The 26,320-nt window shown below is 35.0% G+C and overlaps 3 protein-coding genes and 1 long non-coding RNA gene across 8 annotated transcripts; 2 read left to right on the forward strand and 2 right to left on the reverse strand.

Moving 5' to 3' along the window:
* Positions 1 to 895: 895 nt before the first annotated feature.
* On the reverse strand, positions 896 to 6,027 carry LOC105161697 (sucrose-phosphatase 2). 3 transcript variants are annotated; one of them, XM_011079480.3, is made up of 9 exons: positions 5,783 to 6,027; positions 4,392 to 4,475; positions 4,023 to 4,322; positions 3,753 to 3,854; positions 3,454 to 3,648; positions 3,063 to 3,353; positions 2,076 to 2,262; positions 1,250 to 1,296; positions 896 to 1,164 (listed from the first exon to the last, which is right to left on the reverse strand). In XM_011079480.3, exons 2-9 carry the CDS (start codon positions 4,449 to 4,451, stop codon positions 1,069 to 1,071), a joined length of 1,278 nt encoding a protein of 425 aa, XP_011077782.1. In that variant the 5' UTR covers positions 4,452 to 4,475; positions 5,783 to 6,027; the 3' UTR covers positions 896 to 1,068. The 3 variants fall into 3 exon arrangements, with proteins under 3 accessions (XP_011077782.1, XP_011077783.1, XP_011077781.1); XM_011079481.3 differs by lacking the exon at positions 5,783 to 6,027 and adding an exon at positions 5,498 to 5,753; XM_011079479.3 differs by lacking the exon at positions 5,783 to 6,027 and adding an exon at positions 4,842 to 4,961.
* A 1,573-nt stretch (positions 6,028 to 7,600) lies between these two features.
* Positions 7,601 to 13,722, forward strand: CRTISO (carotenoid isomerase). Its single transcript, XM_011079483.3, has 13 exons — positions 7,601 to 8,489; positions 9,798 to 10,004; positions 10,099 to 10,198; positions 10,788 to 10,870; positions 10,980 to 11,036; positions 11,114 to 11,266; positions 11,366 to 11,444; positions 11,537 to 11,685; positions 11,785 to 11,919; positions 12,025 to 12,138; positions 12,598 to 12,708; positions 12,813 to 12,921; positions 13,323 to 13,722. The coding sequence occupies exons 1-13, from the start codon at positions 8,016 to 8,018 to the stop codon at positions 13,394 to 13,396; spliced, it is 1,845 nt and encodes a 614-aa protein (XP_011077785.1). The 5' UTR covers positions 7,601 to 8,015; the 3' UTR covers positions 13,397 to 13,722.
* A 47-nt stretch (positions 13,723 to 13,769) lies between these two features.
* On the reverse strand, positions 13,770 to 20,615 carry ABCG22 (ABC-2 type transporter family protein). 3 transcript variants are annotated; one of them, XM_011079482.3, is made up of 11 exons: positions 20,457 to 20,615; positions 19,872 to 20,280; positions 17,389 to 17,459; positions 16,716 to 16,951; positions 16,468 to 16,623; positions 16,199 to 16,382; positions 15,689 to 15,997; positions 15,218 to 15,505; positions 14,744 to 15,028; positions 14,525 to 14,632; positions 13,770 to 14,338 (listed from the first exon to the last, which is right to left on the reverse strand). In XM_011079482.3, the coding sequence occupies exons 2-11, from the start codon at positions 20,275 to 20,277 to the stop codon at positions 14,117 to 14,119; spliced, it is 2,265 nt and encodes a 754-aa protein (XP_011077784.1). In that variant the 5' UTR covers positions 20,278 to 20,280; positions 20,457 to 20,615; the 3' UTR covers positions 13,770 to 14,116. The 3 variants fall into 3 exon arrangements, with proteins under 3 accessions (XP_011077784.1, XP_020549434.1, XP_020549435.1); XM_020693775.2 differs by having other exon boundaries at positions 17,389 to 17,462; XM_020693776.2 differs by lacking the exons at positions 19,872 to 20,280; positions 20,457 to 20,615 and adding an exon at positions 17,177 to 17,253 and having other exon boundaries at positions 17,389 to 17,452.
* On the forward strand, positions 15,890 to 16,691 carry LOC148788204 (uncharacterized). Its single transcript, XR_016065579.1, has 2 exons — positions 15,890 to 16,028; positions 16,121 to 16,691. It is a non-coding gene; the product is annotated as an uncharacterized LOC148788204 (long non-coding RNA).
* Positions 20,616 to 26,320: the final 5,705 nt, after the last annotated feature.

The following is a 26,320-nucleotide window of genomic DNA, read 5'->3' on the forward strand; positions in this document are numbered from 1 at the left end:
ACTGTCTTGCTAAGATTGTCGAACACATTGACCCTGAGGAATAATGATTTCTACAAAAATAAATTGAGGGAGATCCCTATCTGTTACAACATTTGATTTTATTATTATATTAATAAAATGTTGTTTTTTTCTTTATTAAATAAGAATTGCTTTATTCCTTTTGTGATGATTAATTATATTTAATTTTTTTGGTATATTCAATATTTCCATTTTAATACCTAAGTGTAAAATAGATATGAGGCTGAGATGTATCCGCATCGCAAGCAAGACAGATTTTATCAATTGGAGACGGCCTCCGAAAGACAAAAAGATTGTTATCCCATCGAATTTGAATTTGTTAGCTACTTACAATATCTAATAAGTTTTCACGTGAAATAAAATTTGGGCTCAAAATTGTTATTTGTTAATCTAAAAAAAATAGTTTTATTTCCTTGGATTTCTTTCTTTCAAAATTGAAATTCTAGTTCACATTTATTTGTAACATGAATACTTTAATTTTATTGGTATAATATTTTGTACATTATTTAAATTTGTATAAAATAAAAGAAAAAATTATTTAATTTTGTATGTGGATATTATAAACTATAATTTGAAGTAAAATAAATTTATTCTTTTCTTTGAAGCTGAATTTTTCAAAATGAGGGGGTAATATTTGAGGAGGGAAGGCGTGCTACAATTAACATAAGAGCCAATTGAAAAAGATTAGGTAGGTAGGGGTGGCTTCTTGAAGCTCCGCCCGCACCTGTACAGGGTGTTTCTCGCTTTCTCTGACCCACTACTGGCTTATGTAGAGGTTATTGGCATTCCTACATGCTTTCATCCACTTTATTTAGATTTCTTCAAGATTCATCCACTTTATTTATACAGGAGAAAGGTGTGAAGTAACGCATGGACATATCAGTGCAATTTTTATATTTTATTTAGAAAATAAAGTACAAACAGCTAAGAGCCCATCTTCATGTGGTTTCATGGTACATATGAATCTTGCAGAAACATGAGCAAATAACAATAGCAAAGCCAAAGCCATGATGTGGCAGAATTTATTCTGATACAACACATGAGGGCACCTTAAAACAACCAGGTTGTGTGACTGTTTGGACCTGCTCCATCCAACCATGTCTGGTGTACATGAACCCAAGTCAGCCCTTGTGCAACACTTACATCCTGGGAAAGAATTCGCAAAAGGCTATCACAAACATTGACACGCATCAAGAGGAAGAAACTAAGCAGAACAGGTAGGGAAGTTCACCTTTGAGCTTAATAGAACAGTGGTCAGACAACATTGCCGCACCTCACCTGCAAAAAGACACACACGTCATTCAGCCAAGGAATGAAAGATCCAAGTTATAATTAGGAAAACAAGATGGACATCTCGTTTCAATATTGAATCTTATAAGGTTGCAGAGGAACATAGCTTCTAAGAAGGTCACTCAAGATTTCAGTAATGTCAGCGTATTAGTTGTACATGCTATCTTCTTTAATTTAGCACGTCGACAACTTATGGCTACCATCTGACTGCAAGATCCCATGTAATTTTTCAGTTTCCGCGTACTTGGCTAAGGTCCTGATCATTAATATCTTATAGGTGTACATGAGGCTGTGTTCCCCGCTCCAACAAGGATCTTTCTTGTGGGAGCACAGCAATTTCTTATCCTCGACAGTACCAATTACCAATTATGCTGATAATTAATCCTGCAGTAAACTACTGTTGTTTTCAATGTTCGTAATTTGGCTGCTTAGAGGTTGCATAGTTCTGAGATGCCCTATGGCGGCACTTTTGGGAACAAGAGATGAAGTATCTCTAGTGTCCAGAACTTCAATCTTATTTGAAGTATAAAAATTTGTACTTAGAGTGTATGTTGGTGTCTGGTGGAGGATCTGTGCTTTCTTATCATCTGCTATGAATGCAATTATAATGAACCTACATTAAATCTGGTCTATATCAAACTTGATAGAGACAAAAGAAGGTGGTATGAAATTGGAGTATTGCAACAGGTGTATAGGATAAAGGGCAAGGCGGCAAGGATTTTTTAGGATACATGGATTAATCATCCTAAAAGAAGATAGAGTCTCACCAGATTGCTCCCATTTCTTGAATATCACCAGCCATGAGTCAGAACCAACCTGTGCAGGCAAAACCTGATCCACCCAAACCCGAAATTGTTTCCCTTGTTTGTCCCCATAACACGTTTTCAGTGAGTTTACGCAATCACGAAGTAACTTCTCAATTCCAGATGGATGTACAAAAGTGCCAGATGGACACTGCATAAACAAAATAAAGAATAAATGAATACTATCCATGCTTTACCAGGGATTTTGAAGAAACAGGATCAAGAGCACATTGTACCAACTAGTCAACAGACAAAGCAGGAAGTAAGCATTCGTGACTAAAAGTAGTCCAATGAGAAAGAAACTGGTGAACGTGATTTCATATTAGTTAAAATCATTACATCCTAGGAACAATAGAACTGAATGCCAGTGGTAACAATGAACAGGTAACACAGTGATAAAAGCATAAGTTCTGTGCCTAATCTAGCAACAAAAGAATAGCAGTTTGGTCTCAATCTTCAAGCCAGAACTGTAACCAGAATGCAGTTTGAGTTGAGATAAACTTACCATGTACTTAGAAGCAAAAAAACTTGCATGTATGCACTTGATATATATTTTGGAAATTCAATTAGAAGTAATGTTTTGCATTGCAACTAGCAAGCTAATTTACTACTTATGGCTGATCTGATCCATTGCAGGATAACTCTTAGGTACCGAGGTAACATGAAACATTTCATCTAAATCTTTTAAGCAAATTTGTCATTTTAATAATCTTTGCTTCATTGATAGGTATATTAATAGCTCAGCACCAAAATTACATGTAAAGAAAAACCTCCTAGGCGATATACCTGAATCAAACATCTCAACCCTCAAACACGAAAACTATTGATGGACTTACTATTCTGTTCTAGACTTCAACATAACCAAAAGACCAAGATAACAAAAATGCCGAAGTATGCATGAGTATGCTCATAGAAAGAGGGGCTGCAAATTGAAAAGTTAATCCAACATACACAAACTGATTTTAGATTAGCTAAATAATGCTCAGAATGTTCAACTTCGGCACGTCTCCACCTCTCGTAGAACAAGTAAAATTTCACTACTTCATAAGCTGGATCAAAGTTCTCCATCTTAGTGTCAGATAAGTCCATAACATCTCTTGGAGATGTACTTGGACCCAGCTTAAAGTGACCAATCGCTTGTATTATGCCAGCTGCACATCTCTCTGTCGCATGAATTATTTTAGAATTATTTTTTGCATTGGCAGCATGCCACTGCAGTAACTCTTCCTGTGCATTGCTGACCTGTAACAGTTAGAAGACATAAGGAAACTACCCATCATCACAGGATTGAACTCCATCACACAATGAAACAAATTTGTTGAAAGAATTGTGAAACACTAACCATAACACCATGTACATCTGGAATGCTAAATAGTTCAGCATCATTTCCGGAGTCACCACAAACAAGGGTGTTATGAGGTAATTTACCAGCGGCTTTGAATTTTTTCAGCAAATAAGCAAGTGCTTGCCCTTTGCCAGCTCCTTGAGGCAATATATCCAAGTCCATTCCACCACTGTAAATTATTTTGACATCCAACTGAAACATCAAAACCGAAAAGCTTTCAGACATGAGATCAAAATTTAAGGGCTGAATAAGTTCACATTCACCCCCCTACAAAAGTACAACTAGATCCATCATACCCCGCGTTTTTCCAAGCTTGTAGAAAGAGCTTTCATGATTTCTTGGGCCTTGTCTTTCTGGACATAGAAACTTACCTTATGTGGTCGTTGTTCTGTCTCCGACTGCATGACCCCAAAAGCTTGTCATAGAATAGGTATTCTCATGAAAACAAGTTTCTATTGTGATGCATGAAAAAAGCATGATTCTGGATGGCTAATTTTAGTGCATGAAATAGGAGTGGAATGTCTAACCACAGTAAAATCAAGCCACATGCTGTTTCTGTACCATACCTGAAGAGTGAGTTCAGGAAACTTGCTTGTCTCTTCGGATACTATGTTCCTGTCCCACTTCTTATTTAAAAATTCAACCCAACCCTCATCTGGTATCATACAGTTACCATAAGTTATTTCAGTTCCCACAGACATTATTGTGATATCAGGGGTTAGCATGGGCTTCTCTTTCCTTAACTCCTTGTACAGTGTGGGTGACCTCCCAGTTGAGAACACCAATAAGGAATTATTACGGTAATTGGATTCCCATAAAGCATTGAATCTAAGCAGAGACAGATTCTCAGGATCATGATGATCAACCTGCAGCATACTGTCTCTCATTAGTACATTCCTACAAAGACTATACAAAAAAATATAATCATAACTCACCATTGTATGATCAAGATCTGAGACAATCATGAGCCGTGCATTACCGGCAAGACGATCCATAGTTTTGAGAAGGCTAGCTTCCCTCTACAAACAAAAAGAACCAACATAGCTGGATGGTTAAAATTGCTAAATAACACAACGAACTACTCATTAATTGAACCAAGAGATCATCTTGATGAAGTTTTATCAACATGTGAAGTTCAGCAAGATATGTGAGATTAAGTAGGCATATGATCCTGAGAATACCATTTCCTTTCCAATCATAAGAAAAATACAGGTATGCCATGTAGAGTGCAGCTCTAAACTAGAGTAGCCATTATACAAGCAGTTTAAGTTTGCAGCATAACTATATAACCTAAAATTTGTGCATAAGTTAGTCAGAACAAAAAAGCTCCAAGATTTAAAATCAAAATGAATAGTGTAACAGAAAATTATTGCAACGATACCCACCCTCCTCAGTAGCATAGCCACTATAGAAGATCTGATGGAGAAAAAGCAACAAGAACTGGGTGATCATAATTTGAAATCCTACCATCCACATGAATCGCTTAGCCAATCCCTAAGATCTATCTTTGACCAAACAACAATATGCCACTTCTCAGTAAATTTACATGGCTCGAAACTATGAAGTACAGTAACTTACAATAAAAAAAACTGCGAAAAGGCTTCATCACATTTCAAACCAGAAATACATCATTGTCTTCTGTATTCATCCACTCACTATGAATGTGATGTACAGTAAGGAGAATCAACAGAGTAACCAATGCAAACTACACAGGCTTTATTTGTTACTGTCTCTCCCTTGCTCCTATTGGTATGGGGATGATAGAGCTGAATATCACTTTGAACTTCGGATGATTCAGAAATTTATTTGATAACCAAATAGTTGAGATCATTAAACTCCTATCTAGATTACAAATCATCTATTCCAGCTCCCCAAATTCAAGACTTATATCTGGCAATCATCTGGATCATGCAAACGGGAAACGGAGATATGATGTCCAGCAAAAAATGAGAAACGGAAAAAGCCATCAATCTTCATCATTAGTCAAATAATTTTAATGCTAAAACGAAAAAAAATACAAATAATGAAAAGAAAAAATTACTTTATGGGAAACCAATCCTCGGCGATTGCAATCTTCAAATTTTAGCAGTCAGCACTTAAAGTGATCTATGTAAAACAAAATGCACAAATACTAAAGAAACCCATTCATCAGAAGCACATAGAATCTCCAATTCACTGAGCAAACCCACTAATAAAATCCCACTTTATTCCACAGGAAGGCATAAAATCATGCTCCCGCCACCTAAAGATTCGATCCCACATGCGTACACGTATTCCCAATACATATATATATAAAGAAAATAAACACACAACAGGAGATACAAACCCCTGAGAAATAGCTGCGGTGGTGGAACGATGAGCGAGGAAGTAAGGTGAAGAAAAGGAAAAGGAAAGCGCAGGAACGGTAGCGTGAGTGAGAGGTGGTGGCAGAGTGCAGTTAATTGGATGACAGGCCTTCCCATTTGTTTGGGGTGTTCGATAATTTTCTACTTTTTCCGGGGCACAAATACATGAAGCTGAAAGTTCGGATCCAATGTAGTTGGAGCTTGCTTCTGTTCTGTGTGCTCCAAAGCAGCGGTACGAACCTAAGAATTCAATTTTGCTACACTAGTACTAGTTAAAGTGTTCATTTGTTCATTGATTTGGTGAAATTTTGAATTGATTTTATAATAAATAAAATATATTTATTGTATTATTAATGTATAAAAAAATAATTCATTATACGATAAATTTATCACACTTGTTATATAATTACTATGACCTTGATCAATTTGGTTTAAATAAGAAATTTTCAATTTATATAATGTTCTTTTGCAATTGTTATTGTAGTGATTCTTGTTCATCATAGCTCTATGTTGATGAGTTTATAGTTTTTGAATTAAATTCTGTTGGTAATTGTAGTGATTTTTGATCTGTTCTATGGAGATAGAAAGAAAAAAAAAATATGTATTAGAGAGAGCGTATATATTTGGATTTATTTTTTGAAATAATATAAAATAAGTATAGTATATTTAATATTGTTTAGTGAGAGACAAAAAGTATTGTTCATTATCAAATTCTTTTATATATATATGAGTATGTATATAATTTTTTAACTATAGAGCTTAAAGAACCTATAATTAGTATAAACATATTTGAACTAAAAATAAATAAAATACTATTTTAAAATATTTCAAAACACCATAATAAAAATCGTGAAAATAAATCAGACCAGACATTAGCATATGAGATGGGCCAAATCTGAAACCCAACACTATGTTGGGAGTTTGAGAGATGAAGAAAGAGTTGGTTGATGTGATTTAGAATAGAAAGATTGGGCGAGGAATGAAATGATGGAGGGGTTGGCAGGCTCATGGGCCATGACCGTAACTAGTCATTCAAAATTATTTATAATATGAAAAATTACATCTAATATTTTTTATGTTTGCTTTTGTATAACAAATAAGTCAATTAATAAAAATTAACTGAATTTATCGATACTAACAAAAAAAATTAAGAAAAAATATAAATTTACTCTCCATTAATTTATTACTAATTTTCTGCCGGTCAAATAAATTTTTATAATCAACTTATCCTTATACGTTTTCATGCGTTAACGCATGTGAGGAAGTAATATTCACCAGTTTAGTTGGAGAAAAATTGTTTGACCTGTAATAAATCAATTAATGATAAATATCAATTTTTATCTAATTTTTTATTAATATCAATAAATTCAGGAATTTTTTATTATTGAATGAAGTTATTTATTAGATGAAAATAACTTTAAAAAAAATAATTATAAATTTTTAAACGATAAAAAATCTACATATAATTATTGCTAATATTAAAAAAAGAAAATATAATTATCCCATAAACAAATGGTCCTAACAATAAGCTGGAGCCCCTATTACTTGAAGTTTGGATTGGACTACTTAAATACTTCAATACGATACATTAAAGAATTATTATGTTGACTGCTCTTTAATTAAAAAAGAAACACGAAATAAATGCGTTATATTTAATTTATTATATGTTTCTACAATTCATTGCAGAGTGCGTATTTAAATAATGTGTTTGAAAAAGGATGAATAGCAATTTAATTTAGAAAAATATAAAAAAATTATTACAAAAATTTCCTGTATTCTTCGGAAAGGCGCCTAAAATACTGGAATAGAAATAAAATTTGTCTGGTGGTGAAGAGGAATCATCATCCAGAACCAAAATGATGCTATCATCCATTAACTCCCATTTCAACTTCCCTCCGAACACTCTCTATTCATCTTCCGCAGCTGAATGCTGATACCCACCCAAGTGTTCATCTCTCATTAATACGCCTTCTCCCCAGTTCTCCACCCTTCACACACACACACACACATATATATATATATATATATTGTTTTCTTTTCCCGAAGTTCTTGTCCTGGTGAAGTACAGTTCACTGGAATTCGGGTCTTGAAAATTTCAACTTTCTGGGTAACTACATAAGTCAACGTTTGGATGGTTTTTCACGCTTACCAGCCGAAACTCCCGGTTCTTGATTGTTCATCATAAACAATTGCTCTCTGCCAATAATTTCGAAGATGGACATCATGAGTTCTGGGCTTTCCTCCCCTCAGTCAACTATCAGTGACTGGAAGATTAGACCTTTGGGCAACCAAAAATCAAGAAACCCATGGCAGAAAGTTTACTGTTTTGACCAATGGAAACCACGAAATTTCGGTGATCACCAGATCCACGGGTTGGAATTTGGGGTTAAGAGGGCAAAGCGCAGGCAAAGAAACAGGTTCCCGTTGAAATCAGTGGTCGATGTTGGCAAAGTATTGGAAACTGAAAGTAGCTCCACGGAAGGTGATAGGAATAGTAGCTTCTATGATGCGATTGTTATAGGCTCTGGGGTTGGAGGATTGGTGGCGGCCACGCAGCTGGCAGTGAAAGGTGCCAAGGTTTTGGTTTTGGAGAAGTATGTGATTCCTGGAGGAAGCTCTGGGTTTTATCAGAGGGATGGCTTCACATTTGATGTTGGTTCATCGGTCATGTTTGGTTTCAGTGATAAGGTTAGTTGGTTTTGAGTTTTTGTTAACATGGTTTCTCTATCCAGTGATTTAATTGTGAGTAGTTGGCTTTTTACGTTATGCATTTTCATGTGTCATTTCTGGCAGATGCGAGTCATAAAAATCTCAGACAATCAATTCTTCTATCTTATACTTTAGGGAAAAGAAAATGGAAATTAGCTATATGCATATGGCAAGAATTTTGAACTAAGTCAATCATCATGTGGGAAAGAATTGCTTATAGGTTGACTCCTCACAGGAAAGAAAAACAAGAGGTAAAAATTCTGGGTTGGAAGCTGTAGCTTTGTGTCTCCTTTCATTCATGTGGAGAGAAAGTGTGAGACTATTTAGAAGGACTGAACACTTAATTTCAGGTAGGCTTGGTTACATAAGTGTGGAATGAGATGCTTCAACATCGGATTTGTTCCTCAAGTGATTGTATTATTGGAAACATAAACTGTACAATTCTTTGGAGCCTAACACTCTGAGTCCTTATTTTAGGACTTATACCAATCAGCGGTTCTTCCATATGTCAATTAACATTGCTTCTATTTTGAATTTAACCAGAAAAATATTCCCTTGGACTTTTAAGTTGCATCTTTCTCCTTTCCCATGCCAGCTCTAAGTTGGAACATTTAGAAGCATTGATTTGTCTCTATGCTGTTTTTACAACTTACATATGCACATACGGGCCTCTTTTTTAACTAATCCAGGAGCACACAAGTGAGTTGGCTAAGGCAGCATCCAAGAAGTACTGCAGGGCATTTGCCTGAGACGGTTTATGAATCTTTACCAGGTCGAAGTTCCATGGAACTAATTTTAATAACATAGTGGAAGATTAGTACAGCTTAAACCCTCATCAAGTGGCTATTTTCGCGGATATGTTATTTGGTCCATTAACTCTAGGATGAACAGAGATAATTTTGGTTGTTCAGTTGAATTAAGCTAAGTTTCTTTGTTTTTGCCTCAAAGGAAGAAAATAGAAAAGCATCCCCTAGGTGAGGAAACGTCAAATTTGGTCTTCCATTATATCTCCATCTTCTTATGTATACATGTTTGACTCATGATTTAGGCATGAGAAATGCTCAAAAACAGTTTATTCATGTCTGTCAAACTTGGAACCTTTTCTTTCTGATTTTGTCTCCAGGGAAGTGGGTTGGGGCGTTAATTGATGAAGATCAACTTGGGAGATACTTTTTCAGCATGATTGTAAATTGTTTAATGTGATTCCCACATTCCTTCTATTTATATCTTCTGTTGTGTAGCTGTAGCTATCACTCTTTAAACTCGAATATCTTCTTTTCTTTGCAGGGAAATTTGAATTTGATCACGCAAGCATTGGCTGCAGTAGGATGTAGGATGCAAGTGATACCTGACCCGACCACTGTTCATTTTCATTTACCTAATGACTTCTCAATTCAAGTGCATAGAGAATATAACAAATTCATTTCGGAACTTGTCAGTAAGTTTCCCCATGAAAGAGAAGGCATTCTCAAATTCTATGGTGTCTGCTGGAAGGTTTGTTTTAATTAAGGTGATAGTTGCTTTCTCTAGGTCTTTCGCCACTTTACCTTGTTTGAATTAAATGCGATTTCTCGGATGTATTTGCTAGATTTTCAATGCATTGAACTCACTGGAATTGAAATCTCTGGAGGAGCCAATCTATCTGTTTGGACAGTTTTTTAAGAAGCCTCTTGAATGCTTGACTCTGGGTAACTGATTCTTGCCTTTATATTCTACTCTTAATTTCCACTTATGACCATAACATGGAATTTTTACAGTAATATTGGATGCTTAATTTTGTTTCCTCATTTATCTATTCTTTGAGCAATCTATTCATATTGGTTTGTCTTCTCTTGGTTGTCTCAAGAACTTGTGCATAAAAGGACATAAACAAAATCTTTGTTGTTGTGTAAATGGTAAACCTATAAAATGACCAGAAGAAACCAGTATTATCTTTTAGTGTTCAAGACCTTCTGAATTTGTTTTGTTGTAGTTAGTGTCGGAACTGCTTATCAATGATTTTCAAACTATCTTAATCGAAGCTCCTCGTGAAGGAACGAAAATCAAATTAAGAAGAACATGGAATTTATGAATGGTTTAGACAGTGACCCATAATTGGTACTACTAGACTCAATATAACAGTGATGGGCGCATGTAAATATTTAATTGATATACTACTCTCAGTCGTTACCATAGCTCCTCCCCACGTATTGATGTTATCAGTGAATTGCTTTCCTATAAGCTGCATAATTCTGCACACTTTCTTATGCTGATGGATGCTTCTCATATTCATCTCAGCCTACTATCTGCCCCAGAATGCTGGCAACATAGCTCGAAACTATATTAAGGATCCTGAATTGTTGTCCTTCATCGATGCTGAGGTGTGCTACTCACCTTGACCACAACTCAGTCTATTTTGTTATGGATAAATGAGTCTTTTACTTTTTCCCACAGTTATTAATTTGTGTTTTTAATGTCTGTTTTGGTCAGTGTTTCATAGTGAGCACGGTTAACGCCATGCAGACACCTATTATCAATGCAAGCATGGTAATTTAATTTATTAGTTCTTGGTCAAATTTTATTTGCATTCATATCCTGTGTTCTGATTTTTCTCTTTCCAGTAGGTTATGTGTGATAGACATTTTGGCGGAATCAACTATCCTGTTGGTGGAATTGGAGAAATTGCAAAGTCACTGGCAAAGGGTTTGGTTGATCAAGGGAGCGAGATACTTTACAAGGCAAATGCAACCAGTATTATCATTGAAGATGGAAAAGCTGTGAGTTTAACTGCAACCAGCATCCCTTTTGGATCTTTTGCTCTGTTTACCTAAGATCATGAAGTATGGAAGATAGATATAACGCATCACATTTTGTAGGTTGGGGTGAAGCTATCAGATGGAAGACAATTCTATGCTAAAACCATAATTTCAAATGCAACTAGATGGGATACCTTTGGTTAGTTTTCAAACCCTTGGTTTGTCTTGTGCTGAATTGCTTGCATTAGATTCTTTCTCTCAGCAAAAAACTGTTTGAAATGATTTTTTTAGGTAAGCTCTTGAAAAAGGAAGATCTGCCTGAGGAAGAAAAAAGATTCCAGAAGGCATATGTTAAAGCACCATCTTTCCTTTCTATCCACTTGGGGGTTAAAGCTGATGTTTTGCCTCCAGATACTGATTGCCACCATTTTGTCCTCGAGGTACTGTGGTGATTTCAGACTATCTGATTGAGTGGCTACATATTATTTACTGCTTGACATTTTATGCAAGTCACTGTGATTTCTCCTTTGAGCATGCAGGATGATTGGGAAAATCTGGAAAAACCTTATGGAAGTATATTCTTGAGCATTCCAACAGTTCTTGATAAGTCATTAGCTCCAGAAGGAAACCACATTCTTCACATTTTCACAACTTCACCGATCGAGAATTGGGAGGTAATATTTCTTGAGCTTGTTCTAGTAATAGCATTATCTTCTCCTTACAGTTAATTGTTCTTAAGTTTTTCAAGAATGTAAACATAAATGGCCATTTTGCTGTAGGGCCTCTCACGCAAAGATTATGAGGCAAAAAAGGAACTTGTGGCCGAAAAGTTAATCAGCAGGCTCGACAAGAAGTTATTCCCTGGACTTAAATCATCTATTGTTTTTAAGGAGGTATGGCATTGGCAATCTACTCCCAGAAATGAGCAGTGATTCTTAAAGTTTACACTTCAAACTTCTAGATAACTGATAGATTCATGTAGTAATGAAGAGAAGAGTGAAGAAATTGAAACAAGGCTTAGTGATTGCATGAACTATTTCTCCCTGGAAATCTTATGAACTAGTGAAATTGAGCTCTGGGAAGTTGCACTGTCCGCACTTTAGCGTGCGAAAAACTAGTATACGTTTTTATGTATCTACAATCTTTGCTTTCTAAAACTTCTGTATGCAGTCATGCTATTCTGTTACAATAGGACTGGTTTTGAAGATACCTCGTTACGCATAGTAGTTCATGGGGTTTCTGTTACTAATTTAAGAACTTGTTGGAAAAGGGAAAGTAAATTTCTGCCCATACAGTATCTTTGATTAGCCAAACAATGACTTATGCGCTGGTGCTGCTTCTGAATATGACAGGTGGGGACACCAAAGACACACAGGCGATACCTGGCTCGTGATAGTGGTACATATGGTCCAATGCCTCGCAGAACTCCAAAGGGCTTATTAGCAATGCCTTTCAATACAACTGTAAGTTAATCAGCTTATTAGTCGTGGTTGATGCTAGCAATGACTGGATTATTCAATTTTCGTTACTGCAAATAAATTAATTTGTACAGTGATTGACCTTGCAGGCTATAAGTGGTCTGTATTGTGTGGGAGATAGTTGCTTTCCAGGGCAAGGTGTCATAGCTGTAGCCTTTTCAGGAGTTATGTGTGCACATCGAGTGGCAGCTGATATAGGTAAAAGGGTTTGAAATTTGTTTTTCTACTATTACTTCATAAACTATCAACCAGCAGCCTAGAGTTTTTCAAATGCTAATGAGATAGATCTCATCATTGTATTGATGCAGTTGTTTGGTCAGAAATTTGATTTCTAGTTCCTTGTTTGGTTGCTAATTAAACTGTACATGGAAGTATAAAAATATAACTTTCCTACACTTGTCTGGTAACTGAATTGGAGCTTGTAGTTTTCAGAAAATCCAATTTGTCAAGTGTTTTGACTTTTTTGTCCAATCAAGCACGATTAAATGAATCTACACAAGCTAACAATAGGCATGCAATCGTCTCTTATGATTGCGCAAATAACTTAGCTGCTTTCTTTATTTCACTTTTGGACTTTTCTTTTGTAACTTTCCATGCAGGATTGGAAAAGAAAAACCCAGTGCTTGATACTGCTCTCCTTGGGGTACTTGGTTGGTTAAGGACACTAGCATGAGAGAGTCCACACGAGAATTTGGTGCAGAATTCCAACTCAGTGGGAAAACCATTATGCGCATTGATAGTTGTGAAGGGAGCACTCCGATGCCATCAAATGCTGTTAGCTCTTTTTTCCTTATGTTGATACAATGGTCAAGAAACCAGATTGACGTATCTGAAAACGTGAGCTTACTTGGCAATAAACTATTGGTTGTATTTTTCTTCCTTACAGATGCTTTCAGCAATGTACTACAGTTCATATCCAAAGTAACTAACTGTATTACGTCAATCGTTGCGGTTGACATACGTTTTCACCAATCCGATGAGGAACATTTTCTAGTCAAACTTTCTGCCAGAAAGATCTTAGTGCCGATTTTGGATTTTGGCGAGGATAAGTCAAAGCATCAGAATCAACAAGGTACTGTAATTTAAGTGAGGAAAACATATTTCCTTACTATTTTTTGCACTACATCCAAGAACTAATATAGCGTAAGAAATTATTAGGAAAAACTTGATGTTCTGCTCGCTGCCTGAACTTTTCAGAACTTGCTGGAACATGATTTTGAACAAATCATGCAAAAATATCCTAGAGAACTCCATGAGAAATCTCTGTGCTGATTTTTGTCAAATATTGAACTTACAACCTCACTTAGAGGTAAGGTCTCTTCATATGCTTCAAGGTATAGCTCATAAAAGGCCATGAAATCAGAAGCTGGTTTCTCAATGGCTTCCAGGACATCTAAGCTCCTGGATGGAGCTTCATCCTTCGTAAAGATAGGTATGCGAGGAGTCTGTAGCCAACGACCATGGTTGCTAACACTCCCACTTCCTTGTAACCATTATCTATTCGGACCCCATTGATTGAGTGGCTTATGTGTTCGTACTGCACTTTCAGGAGAAGTTTGTAGGTGTGGTAGTTAAATGAGAGATAGCGAAGCCATGATATGAACACAGGGACATTCTGCAGAATCATAAAATCCTGTATTATTAGTATCTATCTTTTAAGAAACCGTTCTACCATCATTAATGTCTAGATATATGTATAGAAGCCCTTTTCCTCTCTTAAGTGTTATTATACATAACATGGGTGCTAAAGATTAGAACCAGTGAGAAGTTACAGTAATTGCCATAAAGTTTCTGCACTTACCTTCACAAAGTATCCCCCGGCTAACATGAATGTCATTACTGTGACAGAGGCCAGAGTTGTCGCCTTCTTCAGATCCATCAGTGTAGCACCAATAGCTAGCCCCAGACCCTGTCATCAGTTTTACATGTTTAATAGATCTTGGGGTGTAAGTTTATTTCAAAGTCAATGAAGACTTTAGTTACACTACTATGATGATCTCATAAATGGAGAAAGACACACCTGAGCTGCTATAATGCAGAGGAAAACTGTCACTATGGTGAGGAAGAAGGAACCAGCGTTCATTCTTAAGCCTGCCATAAAGTAAACGACTAGAAGAAAAAGTACTGGTAATATTAGGTCTAACGGAAGATCGCTTGTGGTTCTTGCCACAAAATATGCACTTAATCTATACATGTCGGCTGCCCGTTCCTTGCTCAGCATGGCTCTTTCTTGGGGGAATGTAAAGATGGCTGTGAAGACTGGAAAAAAGCCCCAGAAAACAGCAATGAAGAACAGTAACCCTGCCTGCAAGACAAGTACACTTAACTTGAATTAAATTTAGTTAATATGATTCTCTTTCTTTGAGGTGTCTGGGGGTTAAAATTTCTACTAATACTGTAGTGTTTAGGTAATTCAATTATTGGTATTCCATTTTAGATGAGGAAAGTAGTGGTCTAGATTTTGTAATTCAGTTAATGGTTTGGAAGTATTTACCTGATCTTGCAGTTCGTTGGGGTTATCACTGCCAGATTGCCACCAAAGCAATCCTAAAATAGTTGCCGTTGCAAGAACTTGAGTGATCCTCAACCAGCTAAAATAGTCATGTCTCCGTTCTTTAAGTCCTCTCCGGAACAGTATGGAATATTGCTCACACCAGCTCGCTCCCCATTCTCTCTTGGTAGAACATACCTTAGACTTAATTTCTTCGTCAACAGGTATCGGGTTCATAATTTTCTTCTTCTCGATTTCAGCAACCCGTGTCTCATAGGTCTCCACAAGATACTGCATCAAAAGAGTAACATATCTCGTTGAAGGAACTTACCCATTTAGCAAAAGTCGATCTTCTTCTTTTTATTTTTTGGTTTATTGAAATAGTTAGAACGATGAAGATAATTTTCAAAAACATGTCGAGTAACCGGATAATTTATAATTTCTTATGTGTTCCTGTGCCAAAATATGTTCTACCTCATGCACAACTGCTGGAGCTGGTTTTCCATTCTTTATTTCTGCTTCAGGGTCCCCCATTTGCACTTTGTCCTCCAATTCTGATGGGACAGAAATGTCTGTTACATTTCCGTTTGCGAGATCAAGCATGAATTCTGCAGGGTTCATTGCAATAAGAGGGGAACATCCTATCGATGAAAAGTAGACCATTGCTTCTGATGCCTTTCCATAGTATAGCAGGCTCCCTTTGCCAAGAAGAATAAGCTTGTCAAACTTAAGGAAGAGTCTGCTGGATGGCTGGTGGATTGTTGTTATCACCGTTTTCCCAGCCTGCCATCATATTTGACAAATTAAACACAAGGTAACTCACAAATTTGTATCATTCTGTATAGTGTGCATCTTTTTCAATATATCTATTCTGAATTATGATTAGACTGACTCGTATCTACTTAGTGCGGAAAGACTTCGAAGCAATATGACACGACGTTCCTAGACGATCCAAATACTGAGAACAAAGTTGAACATGTATACCTCAGCTATTTCATGTAATGTGTCTACTATCCTTAAAGCAGTCGTAGAATCCAGGCCAGAGGTTGGCTCATCGAGGAACAAGAGGGATGGATTGATTATTATCTCGTTCCCGATACATACACGCTTCCTCTCTCCACCCGAAACTCCTCTGACAAATGAGCCACCTATCATGGTGTCCTGGCACCTGGTAAAATACAATCAGCCATTCATGAAGACAACACATTTCGTGATTCTTGAACTCGGGATAGCCCAAGAGAGAACCCAGTTACCTCTCTAATCCCAGCTCACATATGACATCTGTGGCTCTTTGATCCTTTTCCTCTTTTGTTAATGTCCTTGGAAGTCGTAGACGAGCAGCATACGATAACGTTTCTTTCACTGTAAGGTGAGGAAATAGAACATCGTCTTGTGTCACGAATCCTATCCTGGCAAATGTTTCATGTATTTTATCTGGTCATGTTGAGGAAATATATATGCTACATTTTTTGTGCCATTGAAGTAGTTCATGATATTTTACCTGCTCTTTAGGCACTTTGAATATGGTTGATCGTTATAAGTTATTGAGCCGCCAGGAGCTGGTTCTCTTACTCTCCCTCCAAGAATACTCAGTAATGTAGTCTTTCCGCTTCCTGACGGTCCCATCAGCGCTAGAACTTCTCCCGGATCAACAGAACCTGTAATTCCATTTAAAATGTCTCTCTCCACTGTTGATGTCATGCCTCTCAGAACCACCTTGTATGTAACATCTGTGAACTGCATGTTTAGGAAAAAACCCTCGTACGTCAGGGTGATAACAAGAAATACAGGTTGCATATATAAATTCTTTATACATACATATATATACGGGAACCTCTGTTGTACTTCTTACTCTAGGACTACTAAGACCCTACTGCAGGTTTCCTTGGTAGTTTTTTGGGTAGTTTAAGGAAAGTCTTGTACACAAGCGATGTAAAATGAAGTTCTGTACAAGACTGTAACCTGACATAATTGATAATAGCCATGTTCAAATTGATCAGTTGCATTGATCTCTAGCTAGATATAACTCCATCCTTTTCCTGTCCAAATACATGATATTGAAATCAATTATTGATCGATCATCGTATGTTGCACGGGCTCGACATCTGTCTTAATTCACACCATTTTTTTTGGAAGGAAAGAAACATAAGTAGTCTGCTACTTGCGTAATTTACCTTGAGGTAGATCGGCAGAGTAGGCTCTGAGTGAAGTTTCTTCTTTTGCCTGCCTGCCTCAAGATCTTCAGCTGCTAACGAATTAAGCAAAAGTTATAACCACAGAATTTCACTTCACTGTAATGCAAGATAATATTAACAGTCAAAAAATTAAATGACCATATTAAAAATTCGTCAATAATTATATATATTAAATGAAAAAATTATAATTTTAGTTCTTTAATATATGGTGATATTTTTTGTCCTATATGAATTGATTTTCGCAATTTAATCTTGTAACATTATAATTCTGATCATTTTAGTCTTTTTCCAGTCAAAGGACGTTGATTTGGCAGCAAAGAAATTACATGGACTTGCATACGACCCAATTAAAAAATAAAAAGAGGATAAAATCCTAAAAAAATAAAAATCAGGCCATTTTGCACTCCATTAATTTGCAATAAAAGGAGGGTTTCACTCAAATTTTTTTTAATCACGATGACCTTTAACTTATTTTAGAATATAAAGGAATTTTTAGCCAGTAATAATTTGAAACCAACTTGGCTAACTTAAAAAAGGATAGGTAACATGTAACTGAATGCTGTCTCTAATTAGATAATGTTTAGTACTAACAAATAAATTCTGCTGTCCTAACTATGATGGTCCACTTATATGTTTATGTACTATTTCTGATTCGAGAAGGGGACTGCCAATAGCAGAACGCAAGGGGGCCCACTTGAGACCAAACTCCTTTTCCTCAATCTTACAATTGTAACGGCGAAATCAGGACAAGTAGCTGTGACAGTTGTGGGAGTGTGACATCTTCTCACTCACATTATTAGATTCGGTGGAGAAGCTGTGTCCCGCCACTCCATCTCAGGATACCATCTCCACCCTTCATCCGCTCCTTCTTTCTCCAAAGTTGTTCGATTTTAGGTTATTACCAAACATTTGTCATATAAATATTCAACGTGGGATAAATGAACACTGCCTTTTGTCTACAGAAACACTTATGTATGATATGCCCATATATGTTTATTTTTATCTTTATAATTTCCTATTATTAGTTAATCGACAACCTAGAGTCAAACAGAGACTTTAGTGTCTGATGGACGCGGAAGGGGGAAAAAAAGGAAAAAAGAGTGAAATTCATACAACATGAAATATAGCGACTGCAACCACAAAATACCTTTCAAAAGAATCAAATACACTGCAAATTTGTACGATATATGTAAATAAAAGTAATTGTTTTTAACGTATTAGAGTATTCGGTTAGTAAGCCGGTTCAGGCAATACACACACAAAATATTATTTTCTCCCATGCTACGGTCATGAAAAATAGAAAGTAACTCGTCTAATTTAAGTTTTGTATTAAGTATTAATATTATATTCTGTATTATATATCCATACCACGTATATAAATTCACTCAGTCACATATGTATTACAAAAACATACTTTATGCATACGTACATATAACAAATATAATATAAGATACGGCAACAAGTGTTATAAGAAAGTTGAGACCACTAATTATGACGGGACATGCAAGAGTTGTTTGGGTTTTGTGGTATTTAATTTGGATGGGTAGGAAAAATTCATACACGCATCAAATTTAGTTAAATTGAACCAATCACATAATAAATATGATATACTTATTATATGATTGATCACTTTTTTTAAAGTTTATATTGATATATTGTATTTATGATATAACTAATTCTGATTTAACTAAATTGATTGGAGTTGAAATTTAGAGTTGGTCAGGAAGAGAGTGTTGCACTTTTACGCAAAAGAGGAGTTGGGTTGGGGCCCCATCTTCTCATCCATTTTAATTTCTAGCACAGACTAAAAAAGAGATGCATGCATGTCTCGATCCTTTGTCTTTTTGGACCCTGTCCTCGCCTCGCCTCGCCTCCCACCCCCTTTCATTAATGCATGCATCCCACCGAAAAATCACACCAAAAACCTTTTCTCCGTCCCTTTTTCTTCGGATTATATTTGAAATAGAAAATCGTGTATTTTGTTTCAAATATATTTTTTGTTATGCACATCATGTATATATATATTTTTAAATATAATAAAAAAATATAATTATTATATACATGACGTGTATATATTAAATGGATGCAATATGTGATTTGTAATAGAAAATTCAATCTGTCTTTCGCCCTTTAATTAAGTTCATTACTTGGTGTGTATATATATATATTATTGATAATTTTTTTAAATAAAAGTTATATATTGAAGAATTTGTAATTGTGTTGTTTGTTTTGGTTTTAAATAATTCACTTACCCTTTGAAAGAGAGAATATTTTGTTTGGAGGACTCCAGAATTATGTTGCAAATTGTATTTTATCTTTTGTTCTATTTAATATATATATATGGTATCTGCAAGTTTTTAAGAAATATATATAATATCATTCCGCAGAATTATACTTTAGTCTACTAATAATTAGTGAAGAAAGACATATACATATAAGCAACGGAACATCAGAGAACTTACGGATTTCATCGTCGCTGAATGGCTTCAAATCGGCGATCTCGTCTGGCGGAACGGTGAATCCAGTGAAGGAGAAGGAGAAGCCCAGGCTGGCGCTGGAAGCTCTGCTCAAGGCGGCGCCGCTGTTCAAATCATCGAGGTCGAATTTCATCTGAGCACTTCTCGACTTGCGGATGTGAGTGTTCTTCCCGACGCTGCCGCTGCTCCGCCCCGGGGAGGCCGCCGCCAGCCTCCGGCTGGACATCCTGGACAGATTGCCGCTGCTCTCCAGGCCGCCGCTGCTGGCAGCCGCATCGCCGGATGACAACGGGGACTTCATCGCCGCCAGCGCAGCCGCCATTGTCTCCACCAGTTGGTCGGACTTTGTTCGTATGAGACTCGTCGTGGAGTTGGTCTTCTGATCCATCATTTTCTGCCAACACCACGTACGTTAACAAGAATCATATATATATATATATAAAAGCGTATGCAAAGGGTACTGTACTTTACAGTTACAACATGCGACTTTGATTAGTTCGAATGACAACACTAGAAATTATGTAATAATAACATTAGAGAAGGAGAGGAGAGAAGCGCATTTCCACTCACCACTTATTTTTGGCAAAAAATTTCAAGGACTGAGAAGTTTTAAGACAAGTAGTAGTTGAAAGAAATTATTACACTATAACCATAAATGTGCAGGTCTTTCTTTTATAAGGAGCCAACTGAGAAAGTATACACAAAGTAATTGCACGAGTACCCCTCAACTTTTTTATTATTAATTAACAACACCAAGAAATTAGAACTCCACGCTCCACAGTTCTTGAAAAATACTTGACATAAATATAAAGATACGATAAATTAAAAGTTATGATAAAAACCAAGTGTTGGGTTCGCAACCTGTTGGTCCGAGTGGGCCCGGGCTGAGTGATTAAGAGCAACATCTATCTTCAGATAATAATATTTCAAAAATAAATAATTATGTAAATATTTGAAATTTATATAATATTATTTTTATTAAAATCTCTTAGTCTCTATATGAATCAAATGAACAAGAATGATGGATGTATATATTTATTTATATATCATGATCATCATCATTAATTAATTAATTTGGTCGAAACATGCATCCTAACCATACACGTGTTGGAACATATGGGCATTCCCTTTTACCTGGAATTTTGATAAGTCTAATCAAGGAACTAAGTTAGGATAGGTGTCTCTATAATGAGACTTTGGACATTAATGTTGTTTAACCTTATTAGCCAGCTTTTATGCCGGCTTACGAAATTATGGTGGGAATGCGACAGTGGACGTGCAAGATTGCTGATCATCAATCACCCTTCTTCTCGACAATTATTTGAGGCCGTTGTTGCATCTTAGGTTACCTCTTTACTAGGGCACTCATGTTTTGGATCTTTCCTCTTCAGCTACACCCTACACCTTTAGCTTTCTTTCCTTCTTTTTTCCTTTTAGGATGTGGAAATATATGTTTATGTATGTAGTTCATGTTGTCCTCGTTTTTGTTTTCTGTCGCAATTTGCTACAAATGACAATGGATTTTCAGCTTACTAATTTCTTCACTTTTATCTATTATTTCATCATTATTGTTGTCACTGCTCACCATTCTTTTTGAATTCTATATATATATATATATTCTTATATATGAAGAATTTTTTTTAAATGAAATGAATCCCTTTATATTGATGTGCATAATTTAATTTTCAAGTAAGTTATCGTACAATATAATATGTCTAGCTAGATTCGTATAAGTACCATTAATTCAAAAAAAAATTATTTTAATTAAATTCGATTGAATTAAATAATTATATTTTAAATATAATATATTTATCATATGATTGACAAGCTGGAGTAACATCGTAGCCATGTCACTTCCGTATTAATCCGCCGTTGCCCAATTTTTCAGTAGCCAATGAATACTATATGGAGCTGGCGAAGTCAATGCGAGAAACCAAAGCTCTGCCGCGCAACCTCTTTTTGACTGTCGGACAGCCTCATGCAAAGACAAAACTTCATAACAAATTACGTACATAAGTTTAAGGGATAATTATAATCCCTTTTCCCGAAATTTGTTACAAAATCATACATAGATTTTTTATAACTTAAAATGTCTATAAATAAATTTTTCTTTAGTTAAAATTCATCGAGTTGATGATATTAACAAAAAATTCGGATAAAAAATTCATATTCACCTCAATTGACTTATTATTGATTTATTGCAAATCAAATAATTTTTTTATGATCAAGTTATTTTTATACGTCTTTACACGTTAATGCATGTAAGAATATATATCTTTATCATTATAAAAATAGTTTAGTAAAAAAAAAAATAGTGTGACCTACAATAAATTTGTAATAAGTCAATCGAAGTGGCCCTATGCCAGCCGTCAATAGCATGGAAAATGGAGTGTCGGACGGTCATTTGACAATGTAGACATGAAGACTATAATCCAAGCGGACCAGTTGTCAGTTGCGATTGATTGGAGAGATTATATATCAATAATAAGGGAGATTTGAATTAGAATTAAAATATAATATGAATGTTAAATAATGGTGGTACAAAATGTGTCCCAGAAAGGACATTGTTGGTGGGTTGGATAAGACATGTTCCTGCTCTCATACTCCTTCTCCACTCACCTATAATAATGCTAAGGATAACTGCATTGCAGTTTTACGTGCTTGACTATAATTATATATAAATTTTTTGTTGATTTGAAAATTTATATTTCATATTTTAAAATTTATTTTTATCTAATAAACAAATTTTTCGCTAGTTATTGAATTTGTTGGTTTTAATAAAGAAATCAGAAAAAAAATTATTTGATATGCAATAAGTCAGTAATCAGTTGATTGAGGATGTAAATATTAATTCTCATTCAATTTTTTTTTAATAACGTAATAAATACTAAATATAATTTTTTAAATTATAAAAAATTTATATATATAATAAGACCAAAATTTAAAGGAGGAATATATATTTATCCCTAATGTTAAAGTCCCCACCCCTCTTTTTCTAGGTTGAGTGAAGTATATATTTATTCCCAATTATTTGCACAACGTCACGTTTCATACTTTTATGATTAGGACATTCTCATCTATTGCTCGAATTTAAAAGTATATATATATATATATATATATATTTCTACTTGTGCATTTAATTTTGTGTAAAATTATTAAATATCAAGCAAATATCTTACTTTTGGTAAAATGGAAGGACCAAATTTGTAAAAAGGGGTAAATATAGGGGTGGAGTGCTCTCTCTCTTCTGTGTGTGTCCTGTAGTCTGAAAAGTGGCGGTGCCGGCCAAAGCACGTGACAGGGACGGTGTGGGGACGTTAGCCAATGGCTGAACTCGTGGGTGGACACAACTCCAATCAATCCCCACAGTTGTCCACACACGTGTTACCAGAAATCAGTTACCCGCTTTTTACAGCATCCACGTGTTTTCGACAATCACGATTCTCTGATGATTACACCATAATCACCAGCATCATTTAGCGCCTTTACATTCTTGCTCCCCACCACTCCTGAAATTGACATTTTGCTTCATTAATTATGCGATTTCACTTTTGATTTTTTAGTGCCATTATGGATCATCATCATCTCCTTTTATTATTATTAATATTTAATGTTCAATAATTTAGAATTAAAAAATCTTCTTTTCTTAATTTTTTTTCCTCATTAATGTCCAATGTCCAGACATAGTAATATGCTCCCATAAATATCTCTTTCCACTAATATAAATATTTATAATAATTTAATGTTTTTTTAAAAAAAACCACCCTACGCCACCTTTCCTCATTGAACCCAACCCCTCTTCCCGTCGCCCCTAGCCCCCTCTCTCACTGTCCCTCATCCTCCAACCCCCATCCCTCGCCGCTCGCCCCCCTTCCACTCCTTCTCAGGCCCTTCCCCCCACCTACCTCCCCTTCCCCTTCCGCTTCCTTCCCTTCTCTTACAGTTGTCGTCGTCATCCCCATTCCTCTTTCTTAAATATAAATTTTAAATCAAATCAGATCCATCAATCTTAAATAATATTATAAATATATTTTATAATCAAAAGCAAGTGAATTACACAAATCACGTCAGGAGAGTGAATTGCTCTATTTTAAAAAAGATATTAAGGTAATTTGATTTTTTTTTAAAATATGTTAACTTATTCATTTACAATATCACATGATGGTAAATTATGTTAAACTAAACACGTGTACTAACTTCTACTACAATAATCAGCTTTGATCCTCCTCTAAAAAAAGAAAACTCAGTATTTCATTTTCTCAAAGTTAAATTCAATGTATCGTTTTCTCCTTTTAATTATGAAAAAAATAAGGGAAAAGGATAATAGGAAGAGGAGGACAAAAGAAAATAAAAAGGAAGAAAATGTCTGATAGCGTGTGATTAATTATATGATATATATGGAGATGAGAATGATAAGAGTGAAGAGACATGAAAAGGTAATGAATTTGTCATTTGTACAAACAACAAAGGAGAGGTAGTGTCGTACATTAATTACCCGAACTATGTCCACAGAATTGTCATCCATCCACATGATAAGGGTAGGGATTCCGGCAATCAAATAAAAAGCTCTTCTTGCAAACCCTCATTTATTGTACTTTGTTTTATATATATATATATATATATATATATTTTTAGCAGTGAATATTATATTTTGCCATTCAAATTATATTTATTTTTATATTTTATTATTTAAATTTTTTATATCAATTTATCATCTCAATTTTATGAAATTTATATCAATTTTTCTAGCAAAATATCACATGCAATGCACATGTGAAATTATCACATATTGCCTTTAAGTATCACATGTACACTGCATGTGATGTTTATTCAGTGGAAAAATTGTTATATATGACAAAATACAAATTTCGTAAAGCTGATGTAGTAAGTTAATCAAATAAAAAGAATATTAAACGACATAGTATAAAAATTAACATTATTCGAATGGCAAATTAATGTAATCAATCCTATATATAGTTGTAGTAAAATTATATTTCATGATTTATTCTACATGTGTTGTATCTTTCATAAAATAACAATTTTGGTTTCATGATACATTTTCACTAGATATTTAATAAAAAAGGCCATATGATCGTTAATTGCATGGGACTACAAGTACTATTTTTTCAAAATTATAGGATCAAAACTGAGAATTTTGTACCAATGAGATCAAAAGTCCCTAGGGAATATTTTCTATTAGAATATCTAACATAAATGTGTCATAAAATTAAAAATACTACTTTTTAAAAGTTATTGGACCAAAAATAAAAATTTCATGAATTAATGAGACCAAAAATAAAAAAATCGTAAACTATTGGGCGATATTTTCCCTATATATTAATTAAGAATATTCGATGGTAAGTTCATGGCATAACAACTGTGAGGTTATAGGTAGCTACGTTTTAAAGCCATATATTACATATCTAATCTTGCCAAAAAAAGAAAGAATTCATAAATTACTTTTCAGCAGAAAGATGAATTCTTCACTAGTGAGTGCCGTTTTTATGGATAAAATGTTTGGAAACTTCTGTTTTTGGTTACGCGGGAAGGTGAACAAATGTATTAAACAGAAGATGGAGAGTCTAAGGCATAGGTCTAATTCTATATATATATATATATATATATATATATATTGATAAAATTATAAGCGTATTTTTTAATGAGGTGTTAGTATAATGTATTTTTGTTGGTATGCGTGTAAAATTTCATCGCCACATAAAAGGTGTGTCTGTGTTACAGGTGCGCTCCCTAACTGTACCCATAATAGTGTATTTATAATTTAACAAAAAATAGAAAGTACTTGTGTAATTTGACCTAATATCAGGGGCGTCAATGTATTATCGTAAAACATATGCAAAATTCTAAGATACAGAAAAAATTTGACACTTGTCAATAACTCCTATTCCGTAACTTAACATTTGTTAAGGGCAAAAATATAATCAAACAATTTTGGAGAAGCAAGAGAAATAATATTTTAATTTGAGCTAATACAATCAAATAATATAAAAATATAATACCGGGTACCAAACTTGCTTTCTCAAAATTTTTTGCAATAAAATTTAAATTTAATTCTATTATTTTTATCACGCTCCAGAAAAGAAGAAAGTGAATAAGATGAAATGTAAAGGTGTGGTAGGTTGAATGTCATGAGCATTAGGGCATCATGTGAAGGAAAATAGGCATAGTAATGTGATGAGCTAAATTAGCCCACCATGTGAAGGAAAATTGGTCTGAAAAGGTGTACCAAACTTTTAGAGAGATCTAACGGGAATAATTGTGTACAGACACCCCAAGCGTTCTGGGGGCAGAGTTCCAGCATTCAAGCTATCTCGAGTCCTCTGGTTTAGTGAGAAGGGAATTGAAGAATTTAGCTATTTACCTTAATAAATGATAATCATGAAACTATAAATGATCAGTGAAAAGGCTAACTCACA

The sequence above is a fragment of the Sesamum indicum genome, linkage group LG5 (assembly GCF_026168435.1).
Source record: "Sesamum indicum cultivar Baizhima isolate 11 linkage group LG5, ASM2616843v1, whole genome shotgun sequence".
Lineage (NCBI taxonomy): Eukaryota > Viridiplantae > Streptophyta > Magnoliopsida > Lamiales > Pedaliaceae > Sesamum > Sesamum indicum.